This window comes from Rhinatrema bivittatum, chromosome 2, assembly GCF_901001135.1.
Source record: "Rhinatrema bivittatum chromosome 2, aRhiBiv1.1, whole genome shotgun sequence".
In the NCBI taxonomy this organism is placed as follows: domain Eukaryota; kingdom Metazoa; phylum Chordata; class Amphibia; order Gymnophiona; family Rhinatrematidae; genus Rhinatrema; species Rhinatrema bivittatum.
In genome coordinates this window covers 762,270,780-762,284,332 of record NC_042616.1, presented here as the reverse complement: position 1 = coordinate 762,284,332, position 13,553 = coordinate 762,270,780, and the positions used below count along the sequence as shown (strand labels likewise).

Sequence of the window (13,553 nt, the reverse complement as noted above, 5' to 3'; positions counted from 1 at the left end):
AGGTCATTTATACATATATTAAAAAGCACCAGTCCCAGTACAGATCTCTGGGGCACTCCATTATTCACCTTTCTTCATTGAGAAAATTGACCATTTGGCCCTATTCTCTGTTTTCTAATTTTTAATCTTTTTTCAATCTACAATAGAACATTGCCCCCATCTAATGACTTTAATTTCAGCAAGAGTCTGTCATGAGGTACTTGAAAGAACAGAACTGTGATTGGGAAAAACACAAGAGGATGGGTTATAGGTGAGTTAAATTAAGGAAGGAGAAACTTTGAGTGAAATTGCAAAGAATGAGGAAGCTTCACTCAATATATACAGCGTGAAGAAGGAATGGCTGAGATGGGATGTGATAAAGGTCTATAAAATTATGAGCGGAATAGAAAAGGTAAATGTGAATTGGTTATTTACTGTTTCAGAAAATATCAAAGACTGGTAGACTCTTCATGAAATTAGTAAGAAGAACATTTAAAACAAATCAGAGAAAATTCTTGTCATCCAATGCACAATTAAGCTCTGGAATTCATTGCCAGAGGATGTGGTAAAAGCAGTTAGGGTAGCTGTGTGTAATAAAAAGTTTGGCCAAGTTCCTGAAGGAGAAGTCCATAAATTGTTATTAACCAGGTAGACTTGGGGAAAGCCACTACTTTTCCTGGGCATTAGCAGCATGGGATCTATCTGCTTTTTGGTATCTTGCCAGGTACCTGTAACCTGAATTAGCTACTGTTGGAAACAGGATGCAGGGCTTGATGGACCCTTGGTCTAACCCAGTATGGCAATTCTATATTCTTATGTACATAGGAATTATTAGGAAGGGAATGGTTAATAGAACAGAAAATGTCATAATGCCTCTATATCGCTCCATGGTGAGATCGCACCTTGAATACTGTGTACAATTCTGGTCACCACATCTCAAAAAAGATATAGTTGCGATGGAGAAGGTACAGGGAAGGACAACCAAAATGATAAAGGGGATGGAACAGCTCCCCTATAAGGAAAGGCTGAATAATATATATATTTGTTGCCACTGTGCTAAGTTTCCTAGTGATTATCTCCTGAATATTCCCTGTTAGGACAGTTGCTGTTCAGCTAAATCCTAATAGCCCAAGGTATTTGCTCTCTGGAGCCCAAAAACAATAGTGCAGGGGGTGGAGTGGGAGGCTCACCTACCTGTCCCTCTGGCTGCAGAAACTCAATACTCTGCAAAACTGCTCATGTTACCTTGACAGCATGGATACCGACTCTAACATGTGGACTATCTCTAGTCTGGACTACCTCTAGTCCGGAATTTGTTTCTCTCCCTTTAACTTAACTTTATATTTCTCTTCTAGCTTCCTAAGCTTCCAAGTTCACAGTCTTCGTTGTAATGTAACTTTGTTTTTTCTTCCTTTATCTAGTTATTTTACCCCTGTTCGATGTAAACCGTCCTGATATGGTATTTAACCATGAAGGTCGGTATAGAAAAATGTTAAATAAATAAATAAATGTTTTATTTCAATTTAATTTTTTACAGGAACAGATGAAAAGACCATAATTGAAATTCTTTCAAACCGCTCATCAGACCAGAGGCAAGAAATTAAACTGAAGTACAAGACCATGTATGGCAAGGTATCTCAGAGAGGTTCCATTTCCAAAGGATTTCTATGCTGTCAGTATTCAATACCCCTTGAATGAACGAGAATAAAGTGCAATATATAAATTGTAAATGCAAATGTAATGTAGGAGATTCAGACTGAGCAGGGGAAAGGATTGTGAGGAGCCAGCTTCACGGCCCCCATGAGGCAGGGATTTACTTGCACCGGAGTCTGAAGGCAATCATGACACATGGCTCTTAGCCAAAGTGCATGTACACATTTATCCCACAGGCTGTGGGGGTCCCTCTGGGTAGAGCCCATGGTGATTTGAAATGTGCAAACTCTCCCAGTGCCTATGCGAGAATCCTAGTGGAGGTGTCCCCAACTTTACTGAAAATTCCTAACTTTGATCATCTTTTCCTTAAATATCCTGCCCTTCCTGGTCCTTTGATGGTAGAAATCTGGATGGGGGTCTCCTGCTCTTGTTCTTCCTTCTTTAAATATTCTTTCATCCTTATTCTCTGATCTTTCTGGGGAATTTCTCCTTGGGAAATGTTAGTGGGATCAGGCCTGTTCTCTGCTCTGAAATCCCAATGGGGAAGGGGACTCCAAAAACCTCTCCACTCTTAAGACAAAAAATACTTTAAAGCTTAAACTGGAGATCTCTTCTGCCTTCACTGTCTCTCACAACAGGATCAATCACTAGTGCTTGCCCATCCAAGGGTTCAGAGTAGGCTCACAGGTCTTTTGTTCCCTGGTGAGAGCCATTTTGCTCCTAAAGGGTACCAGTGTTGTGAGTGGAGACCTTGCTATCTATTGAGAGTCATGAGGCCTTTGCAATCTGTTGCAGTCAGGGTCGAGACCTGATCACCAAGAAGAGCATGAGCCATGGACCACGGCACAACCCCAGGGCAATGCCCCAAGGTACATGCCATGGGAGGTGAGCATATCTAGGCATAGGCTGGACAGAGATTGACTGGAAGCTCTTGGAGGAGTCAGAGACTTGAAACACTTGGAGACTTGGAACACTCGTAGACTCCGCTGAACCTGCACGCACAGGAATGAGATCCAGTATCGCAATGCTGCTCACTGGGGTAGCCCTCTAGCCACTTGAAAGCCCTTTTGGACCTGCCACTTGGGAATGGACAGAGAGATGTCAAGGGCAGAAGATAACTCTGGAAACAAGGATGTGACGAAGGCACTGAAGACTTGGAACTTAACTTGGAACGAGGAACATCACTTGGAGCAAGGAACATCACTCGGAACGAGGAACATCACTTGGAACAAGGAACAGGGCCTGGGATGAGGAACATGGAAATCTGCTGGCTGGATAAGGTCCACGAGACCGGAACTAGGAAACCAGAGTATCAGAACAAGGATGGCCTCCAAGGACTTGAACCAGTGAAGATGGATTTGAAAGTAGGCCTTGTGCTAACGAAGTGCCCTACACAGTCTGCCATGAGTTGATCATGGTCCACGATGATGGCACACCTGGAAGAACTTGGAATCAAGAGATTATGCAGAGACACGCTCTACACAGCCACCGTGGTTGGTTGCAGACCACGTGCTGGCACATGAGGAAACTCAGGAACCTGACTAGACAAAGACATAGGAGACTTGGTCCCAGGATTTGAACCAGGCTAGATGAGTAAATGGAGCTGCAGGAATGCAAACAGGTTGATTCTGAAATAATCGATGGCACTGGAGAAGAGCCTACTCTGTTAGAATCCAAGGAAATAGCTACTGCTTAGAAATTGCTTCACCTGAGGCTGCAGCCACATGAGAAATGATTGATTGAAGAATGTAGATGCACTGCAATATACCTTGGCACCTCCAGAAGCATAGGGATACTTCCAAGGATTGTTAAAGTCCAAGCTGATTGTGGCTTGGAATTGTGAAACATATACCACAGGCAGATGGTGCAAGAACGTGTGGCTTGAGAGTTGAAAGAGAATCTAATTCTTGATTTTGAGATCCACAGGTTCGAGCAGGCTTAAAATCAAGAGTGGATTATATTATAGTTGGAGCTTTACAGGAGAGAGCTGAAAGATCAGAAGTGGTTTCGCTTTCATTTTCAAAGAGTACATAGAAATGACCGGGCTAGTTATCTCCAAACTGGGGAAGGTGGACCACAATCAGTAAGAGTCTTAGCTTAAACAACTCTTTATTAGTTTTTTACTTCTGATTCCCATCAATTGTAGTGACTATGGATACCTTGCTTCCTTTCCTGTAGTGACTCTAGATGGAATTAAACAATATTTGCAAGGACAGAGTTCTGTAACTTAGATGTAGAATATGAAATCTAGAGATTTCACAGAGTTCTGTAACTTAGATGTAGAATATGAAATCTAGAGATTTCACAGTCTCATTTGTAGTTTTTCCTTATAATGACTGAATCACTCAGGTGCAACTCAATATCAAAATCTCAAGATTTCATAGTCAATACTTACTCTTATGATGTGTTCTGACAGCAGAAAGTCCAAAGTTTTGTTTTAGAAGGCAAAGTCTCTTAGCTGGAGGTAGGAATTGCCTTGTCTGATATGCGACAGACCAGGTAGAAAATATGAGATCTTTCAAAGCTCTGTAGATAATTAAATCCAATGTGCTGACAGTGATAAAGGTGTTATCACAATTCTAGGACCTCCTATTGCGGGAATTCCTTCAATGGAGATTAAGAGGCCTGTAGTATCAAAAATAACATTGATATTATTCCCAGGCTGAAGACTGGACAAGGAAACACTAATGACTTAATTAATGCGAAGCATAAACTGAACCATAGCTGCGAGGCTAAAGCAAGCTGAAGCCTTAGATGATGACATAGCTGAAGGATTGGGACAGAATTGATGACTTGGAGCAAGACTGAAAACTGAATCAAGGCTGTGCAAATCAGAAACTGAGGCTGCAAAGAGAACCAAAAGACCAGGAACATCTGTAGCTATAGAACAATTGAAGGCAGGGCCTCCTGCAGGTCATAACCAGAAAAATTGAAACAGCTGTAGAACTTGAAAAAATTGGATGCAGGTGCCTCCTGCGGGTCGTAGGAAGAAAAAGTGAAGAGAGAACCAGAAAACTTGGATGAACTGGCAAGCTTGAATAAACCTGGGTGCAGGTGCCTCCTGCAGGTCGTAGGGGAAAATTCCAGGAACTGTGGGTTGTAGAAAACATTTCAGGAACAGGTGCAGGCACCTCCTGCGGGTCGTAGAGCAGTGAGTCATTTCTTTCCTTCATAAACCTCAGGGTCACACCTTGAGTAAACCCCTCACCAGGATTACAGTGTTCCACTTCCCTAACCCCTCCTTTCTTTGTATTCTGGAACTAAGCAGCAAAGCCAAGTGCAAACCCGACTTATTAGTTCAAATCAATTTTTGTACAGTCCTCCCTCGCCTTCAGAATGAGAAGGCCAATGGAGTTTCCCCTGATACCTTACAACATGGGAATTGCCACTGGTGGCCCTGCACCTACTGGACCTCATTGGGCAAAGCTGCCTTTGGTAGCCCCGCCCTGTTGTACCAGCTTGCAATAGAGCTCTTCTTGATCACCCTAAATCTTTCATGTATAACAATGTGATGCATGTTCAGTTTTTTTCTGATGATGCCAGAGTCTTCAAAATATTTTTGTAGGAGTTGGAGGATGTGTTGAAAAGTGATCTGAGTGGGAATTTTGAAAAGACAGCCCTGGCACTCTTGGATCGTCCATGTGAATATGACGCCAGAGAACTTCGGAAGGCGATGAAGGGCATTGGAACAAATGAAAGTTTGCTGATTCAGATTCTTTGCACCAGAGCCAACCAGGTAATTGTATTTATTCTAAGAAAAGTTAATCTTACAATAGCCTGAGTAGGGCTGAAGTCTGCAAGTAGAAAGTACACATGGACTTCAGCCCTACATTTCAAAACAGACATATGTGTGTGTACATCCGCTTTGAAAATCAGCGGGTGTACAGGGAACCTGGCATGGCATGGCACATACACGTCTTTTGGGAGCAGGTATAAATGGGTATGCATACATTGACACGCCTACTTGTGAAAAATCGATAGTATGCACATAAATGGTTTTCCCCGTCCCAAGTCTACCCCTGAGAACGCCTTCGTTTCGTTTACATAAAAGTACACATCAAATCCCTTCTGCTTGGACTTTTACGTGCACATACCCACCAGTTGATTTTAAAAAAAACAATTTATGCTTGTAAATGCTTTTGAAAATTACTCTCACTGTTCAACACTCTATCCCAAGGCAGGATAGAACGCATTCGAGCAACAACATGTTAGAAAGCATTATAGCAATCACTAGAGTGGTAAGTTTAGCAGCTTAACAGGTCCAGTCTAAAAAAGTGGACATCAAAGACTAAACCTGAAGTGAGAAAAAAAAACCACATCATCACAGGAAAGTGATAGATTGTCGCAGCAAGTTACAGGTACTCCTAAATGGTGCTGGCCAGTTTCTCATAGTCACTTTAAGGAGCTCAGAAACGGTGTTACACAGTTTGTTAGTCATTTTTAGGAATGGAGGAAAGCCAGTTTTTATCTGCTTTCCAGGGTGGAAGTAGTTATGAGTTTGGCATTAAAGGTCTGGTGGAAAAGCCAGGTTTTTACTTTCTTCCTGAAGTGGGAGTAAGCTTGTGTTTGAAGAAGCTCTTCTTTGGAGAGAGTTCCAGATGACAGGTGATGCTCCCGAGAAAGTTCGTCGATGGGCTGTTGATATCCTTTTGTTGATAGAGTGATTAAAGAGGTGCCAAGTGAAGATATCAAAGGTCTGGAAGGCATGCAGAAGGCCATCCCCTTTCTCAAGTGACTTGGCCCATTTCCTCTTAGATCAATGCTAGAGTTCTGAATTTGGTTCTAGAGGAGATTGGTTACCAGTGTAGTTTTTGTAGGATGAGTGTTATATGGCCTTGTGGTTTGCAACTCTCTATCATTCAGGTTGTGTAGTTTTGTATTCACTGATTATTTTAACAGAGGAATATTTTTTTTTTCATATACCAACAGAGAAGACATGATACAGTATCTCTGAGACAAATGGTGAATATTATCATCTTATAAACAAATGACTTAAAGATAATAGTCCCTGGGCAAGATTGCTATATTCCAGAGTATGTGAACTCCACAGGGGCCCATCTTAAACATTTGCATATTTAATTCTGGATGTTGCGCCCATCGGTCGCAGACGGCTGCGCCCTCTATCACCCACCTTTTTTCTGCCTGACTCAGTTCCTTTTGGGAAGATGGCTGCCTCCGCTTCTCCACGCTGACCCCTTCGGCGTCCCCGGTCCGGCATGGGCGATTGCGTTCGCCATCTTTCTCCCGGAGTCACCTAGGGCACGCGTGTGAGTGCAGCCCCGTCCTTTACGTGCGTCATGGCGGGAACCTCGGGGGCGTCCCCACCACATGACGTCACAAGCTCTGGTATTTAAATTCCATTCACAATTCCTAATACGAGTTAGCAAGGAATCCTCCATGCTGATCTCTCTATGTTACCAGACGCTTCCGCTCTGTGTACTCTCGCTCCAGGACGACTTAGGTACCCGCTCCTCAGGGGCCTTGCCTCGCTCCTCTATATCCTCTGGGGTTATCTGCTACCAACAAGGATGCTCCTGGGGGGCCTTATTTCATCCCGGACCTCCGCTCCTCGAGGGTTCTCTCCTACTACAACTGCCAGTATCAGAGTGAGTACTACCGCTCCAGTTCTGTTTCTGCATTGTCTCATCTCTCTGTTCATAGATACTCGGCCTACCCCGCACCACGGACCACTACCGGATCTACTCTCACTGGCCTTTCCATCTAGGCCTGGGTTCTCGGCCTACTCCGCTTCGCGGACCACTACCGGATCCATCTCCCTCTCGGGACCTGGTGAGACTGTGGGACTGCCTTTTCCACTCTGCAGCCTTCAGACGGAACATTGTCATCAGACATCTCCTCTTCTGGCTGTGATTATTACCTGTTCCCCGGGTTACGATCTAAATTGCAATATAATAAAAACTAACTTTCTCTGTGTCCATGTCTGCTCGGAGCTAGCCTATCGCTGCAAGTCCCCACAGGGCTCTGCGCTGTAGGAGGTGCCATCTCTTGCAGTGACCAAGGGCTCACGCCTCAATGTCCAAAGTACAACAGATTGCTAACTCCATGAACCCAGCTCAGCTCGCAGCCTTACAGGCCATTCCTGGCCTGGCCCAGCAGATTACAGAGCAACAGAAATCTCTGGAGACACTAGCACTGTTTTCAACCATTTAAATGCCCGACTGAATACGCCAATGGTTCCAGAGAAAGATTCTTCTCCTCAAGTGGTTGCAGTTCACACCACTGTAATGCTTCCAGCTCCTACACTCTTCTCTGGTGATGCCCAGATGTGCAGGGGTTTTATTAATCAGTGCTGTGCACTTCTCATTGCAACCGAACTATTTTCCCAATGCTGTTTCCAAAACTACCTATATCCTGTCGCTACTCAATGGAAGAGCCCTGGCCTGGGCTTCACCTCTCTGGGAACCCAGCAACCCCTGTTTTAAATGATCTGACTGACTTTTTGAACCTGTTCAAATCAGTATTTGATGATCCAGTACGTCAGTCCATCGCAGGGTCTACTCTTCTTCACCTTCAACAAGGAAGTAAGCCTTTACCAGACTATGTTATTGAATTCAAGACACTAGCATCTGAGCTCCATTGGGACTTGGGATGTCTACGTGCTATATTTTTAGAGGGCCTCAACACCCATATTTATTTATTTATTTATTTTATTTATTTGAGTCTTTTCTATACCGGCATTCGCGAAGGGAATCGCATCATGCCGGTTTACAAATAACAAGGAGTGAACAACAATAAAGTGATAAAAAACATTAACAAGTGCTAAAAGAAGGGAAAATTGCAGTTACAATAAAACAGGGACATATTTCAACTTGGAACAGAAGAAAAGGAGATAGTAATTTAACAGTGAAGAATAACTGGGAAAGCCTGCCAGTTTAAAAGGGATTGTACCATTGATGGGATTGTCAAAACTGTTGATTATCCTGAAGGGTGTTCTGAGTTAATTATATTGATTTTGGGTTTGATTGTTGTCTGGAAAGGCTTTCATAAATAACCAGGTCTTTAGTCTTTTTCTAAAAGTTGGAAGGCAGGGTTCCTGTCTCAGGTCTGGAGGGATGGAGTTCCACAAGGTAGGTCCTGCTGTAGAGAATGCCCTGTCTCTAAGAGTCGTGTGGTGAAAGGTTTTAGCAGGGGGAACCTGTAGTGAATCTCTGTAGGACTCTCGGATTGGTCTGGCGGAAGTATGTTTTTTAAATGGATTTGGAGGTTAAGCGGAGAGAGTTGATTGAAAGCTTTGTAAATGGTGGTAATAGACTTATATAGATTCTGTAATGAACTGGCAGCCAATGCAAGTCTTTGAGAATCGGAGTAGTATGTGTTCTCTTCTTCTTGTGTTTGTCAATATTCTTTGCCGCAGTGTTCTGAACCATCTGAAGGGGTTTAGTGTGAGAAGCCGGTAGAACCCAAAAGAATGGAATTGCAATAATCTAATTTAGAAAAGATTATTGATTGCAAGACTGTCCTGTAGTCGTGGGAGTGGAAAAGTGGTTTAATTCTTTTTAAGACATGCAGTTTATGAAAGCAGTCTTTAGTAGTTTGATTACAAAAGATTTTAGATTTAGCCGATTATCAATGATGGCTCCTAAGTCTCTCACTTGTGATGTTTGAAAGCCGGTTGGTGGATTTGAGGCGAGGTTACTGTTTTCAGGCGAAATTATGAGAAGTTCGGTTTTAGAAGTATTCAAGATTAGATTTAGACTGGATAGGAGGTTGTCAATTTTTAGGAGGCAATCTTCCCAGACTTTTATGGTTCTTGTAAGGGATTCTTTGAAAGGGATGATAATCTGAACGTCATCTGCGTATAGATAATATTTGAGGTTCAGATTAGTTAATAGTTGACATAAAGGGAGGAGGTAAATGTTAAAGAGCGTGGGAGAAAGGGAGGAGCCCTGAGGAACTCCTAGCGTGGAAGGATAAAACTGAGATTCTTTGTTATGTATTTTGACTTTATATCCTCTGTTTCCCAAGAATGATTTGAACCAGGCCAGTGCGGCACCTGTTATTCCGATGTTCGCTAGTTGCTTTATGAGGAGTGCGTGGTTAACAGTATCAAAGGCGGCAGATAGGTCGAGGAGTATCAGCAGGTAGGCATGACCTTTGTCCAGGCCCATGATGATGTAATCTGTTAGTGATATGAGAAGTGATTCCGTGCTTAAAGATTTACGGAAGCCATATTGAGGTGGGAGTAATATATTGTGGTCTTCAAGGTATTCTGATAGTCTGGCGTTAACTAATTTTTCCATTACCTTAGCAATGAACGGGAGGTTGGAGATTGGGCGAAAGTTTGAGGGGTCTTTGGGATTTAAATTAGGTTTTTTTAAGAGGGGTTTGATGGAAGCAATTTTCAGGTCATCTGGATAGATTCCTTGTGTTAAGGAACAATTGATAATGTCAGTCAGGGCCTTAGAGATGGTATCTGGAATTAGTAGCAGTAGTTTGGAAGGGATATGGTCAAATGGGTGAGAGGAAGGTTTCATTCTTTTCAAAACTGAGATTGTCTCTGATGTTGCAATAGGATCGAAAGCTTGTATAGAAGAGCCTTTGCAAGGATGAAAGTATGTGCTGAATGGAGCTATGATGTTGGTTTTCAGCTGTGATTGCAGGTTGGAAATTTTGTTACTGAAGAAGCTGGCCAAATCCTCTGCTTTTTTCGTGCGCTTGGTTGAGAGGGATGTCTGGTGGGTTGACTTGAGTTAAATTCGAAACGTAGGTAAAAAGGGCTTTTGAATCGAAAATGAGGGTGATGGATTTTGTGAGCGTAGTAGTCCCTTTTTGTTTTTTAATGTGGCGCTCTTGTATAGGTGGAGTGCAAGTTTGTAAGCTGAGAGGGAGGTCGTTGAAGGGGCTTTACGCCATTTATTTTCTTTTTGTCGAAGGGAGTGTTTGAATTTTTTGAAGTTCTTGGTTAAACCGGGTTGTCTTTTGTAGGCATTGTGTTTCTGTTTTTTGTTGCCAGAGGACATAGTTTATTTTGCTGCCGTTTCTGTAATGTTGGACCATGAGTGGAGAGCTGAGTTGGGGGTAGAGATGTCTAAGCGAGGGAGTTCTAGAACAAGGTGTTCGTGTAGTTCATCGGAAGAACAGAGATTTCTGTAGGTAAATTGAGGTTGAGGATTGTGTTTGATACTGGACTGTGCCAGCGAAAATGTGGTAGAGATTAATGCGTGGTCTGACCATGGAACTGATTTGCATATGGGTGGTTTCTGAGTGTGAGATGCCTGAGTTTACAAAGATGAGATCCAAAATGTGTCCTGCTCTGTGTGTGGGGTTATTGATTATCTGTTTGAATCCCATGGCGGTCATGGCGTTTAGGAAAGATTCACAGTTAGTAGAAGGCAAGGGATCATCCACATGTAAGTTAAAATCTCCCAATATGATGGCTGGAGACTCAAGGTTTAGGTGGGTGGCTATTAATTCTAGAATGGGGGAGATGTCTGAGTCCAGAAGTCCTGGGGGGGCATAGACAAGAATGATTTGCAGAAGGTCGGATTTGAAGAAGCCGGCTTCAATTTTGGTAGTAGCGTAGATTGGGAATTGAGTAAGTCTCAGCTCTTTTTAGCTACCAGGAGAATACCCCACCCCTTTTTTTCTGTCTGGGAATAGAGAAGAAGTCGTGGGTATCAGTTGGGAGTTGGTTAATTAGTGCGGTGTCCGTATTCTTAAGCCATGTTTCCGTTATTGCACAGAGGTCCGGATTAGAGTCCAGTAGAAGGTCATTGAGTATTAGTGTTTTTTTTGTAAGAGATTGGGCGTTGAATAAAATCAAAGAGAAAAGAGCTAGGCCTAGAGTCTGTGTAAGAGGGGAAATCATGATTGGTATGAGTGATTTATAGGTATTTGGACGGGAAATCGCTAAGGGATTTCCTGTGAGAAAATGCCTATGTTGTAGAATTGGGATTGGGAGACCGGGAGGCATTGAAGCTTGTAGTTACTGTGTAGTTGGTTAGAGGAGAGATTGGTTGAGTTTGTAATATCCAAGAAGGGGTTGATGAGGATTTCTGGATGAGCGCTGGAAGAGCTCTGGATGATGAAGCGCGCTGGACGAGTGATAGATGTGTTGGCGCTGGAAAGGCACTGGATGAGTGAGCGTTGAATGCGTAGATGCTGGAAGAGCACTGGATGATGATGAGCGCTGGGTGAGTGAGCACTGGAAAAGTGCTGGGTGAGTGAGCACCGGAAGAGTGCTAGATGAGTGAGCTCTGAGTGAATGCTGGAAAAGCGCTTGATGATGAGAGAGCGCTGGATGAGTGAGCGCTGGATGAGTGAGCGCAAGAAGAGCACTTGATGATGGTGAGTGCTGGATGAGTGAGCGCTGGATGAGTGAGCGCAAGAAGAGCACTTGATGATGAAGAGCGCTGGATGAGTGAGCGCTGGATGAGTGAGCGCAAGAAGAGCACTTGATGATGAAGAGCGCTGGATGAGTGAGCGCTGGATGAGTGAGCGCAAGAAGAGCACTTGATGATGAAGAGCGCTGGATGAGTGAGCGCTGGATGAGTCAGCGCTGGATGATGAAGAGCGCTGGATGATGAAGAGCGCTGGATGAGTGAGCGCTGGATGAGTGAGCGCAAGAAGAGCACTTGATGATGAAGAGCGCTGGATGAGTGAGCGCTGGATGATGAAGAGCGCTGGATGAGTGAGCGCTGGATGAGTGAGCGCAAGAAGAGCACTTGATGATGAAGAGCGCTGGATGAGTGAGCGCTGGATGAGTGAGCGCAAGAAGAGCACTTGATGATGAAGAGCGCTGGATGAGTGAGCGCTGGATGAGTCAGCGCTGGATGATGAAGAGCGCTGGATGATGAAGAGCGCTGGATGAGTGAGCGCTGGATGAGTGAGCGCAAGAAGAGCACTTGATGATGAAGAGCGCTGGATGATGAAGAGCGCTGGATGAGTGAGCGCTGGATGAGTGAGCGCAAGAAGAGCACTTGATGATGAAGAGCGCTGGATGAGTGAGCGCTGGATGAGTGAGCGCAAGAAGAGCACTTGATGATGAAGAGCGCTGGATGAGTGAGCGCTGGAAGAGTGAGCGCTGGATGATGAAGAGCGCTGGATGAGTGAGCGCTGGATGAGTGAGCGCTGGATGAGTGAGCGCAAGAAGAGCACTTGATGATGAAGAGCGCTGGATGAGTGAGCGCTGGAAGAGTGAGCGCTGGATGATGAAGAGCGCTGGATGAGTGAGCGCTGGATGAGTGAGCACTGGATGATGAAGAGCGCTGGATGAGTGAGCGCTGGATGAGTGAGCGCAAGAAGAGCACTTGATGATGAAGAGCGCTGGATGAGTGAGCGCTGGAAGAGTGAGCGCTGGAAGAATGAGCGCTGGATGTGTGCTGGCTGCTAAGCGCTGGATGAAAGCAGGTGAGTTGGGGATGGATGGTATGAGACACTGCGGTGGTAAGTCTGAGTTGTGGATGTATGGGTTTTTGTTGGATCCTCACATTAACCTCACAAAGCGGCTCACAAAGGGGCGCACTAAGGGGCAAGCCCCTTAGGTCGCGCTCCTTCGGGCGCGCGACGCCTGGCGCGCGACGCCGCCGGTAGTTTCTTGAAATTTAAAGTCCACGATGGCGCCCTCTGATAGGCCGGGTGCCTGTCGGGAGGCGCGGGCAAAAACTCACTGAGGGAGGAAATGAAGGGCGCTTCCTTCTCTGTTTCTTCGTTGTTTTTTTTATATTTATTTATATATTTTTGCTTCCGCCTCCTCTGCACGGCTCGCTAATTGGGGAAGGCGGGCGGGGGCTCCTGCCCCGACTGGGCCTCTGGAGCCCCGGCAGAGAGGTAGACGCGGTGAGGCTGCTACCGGGAGCAGGGGTGAGTGCAAGGAACGCCGCCGGGAGTTTCTTGAAATTTAAAGTCCACGATGGCGCCCTCTGATAGGCCAGGTGCCTGTCGGGGGCGCGGCAAAAACT

At 44.7% G+C, this 13,553-nt stretch overlaps 1 protein-coding gene across 2 annotated transcripts in view; it reads left to right on the top strand.

Moving 5' to 3' along the window:
- ANXA13 (annexin A13) overlaps positions 1-13,553 on the top strand; it is a 128,198-nt gene that overhangs the window by 49,640 nt on the left and 65,005 nt on the right. For both annotated transcript variants that reach the window (XM_029591982.1, XM_029591983.1), the window contains 2 exons: positions 1,517-1,611; positions 5,198-5,368. In XM_029591982.1, coding sequence (XP_029447842.1) covers positions 1,517-1,611; positions 5,198-5,368 — 266 coding nt within the window. The remainder of the gene's footprint in view (positions 1-1,516; positions 1,612-5,197; positions 5,369-13,553) is intronic.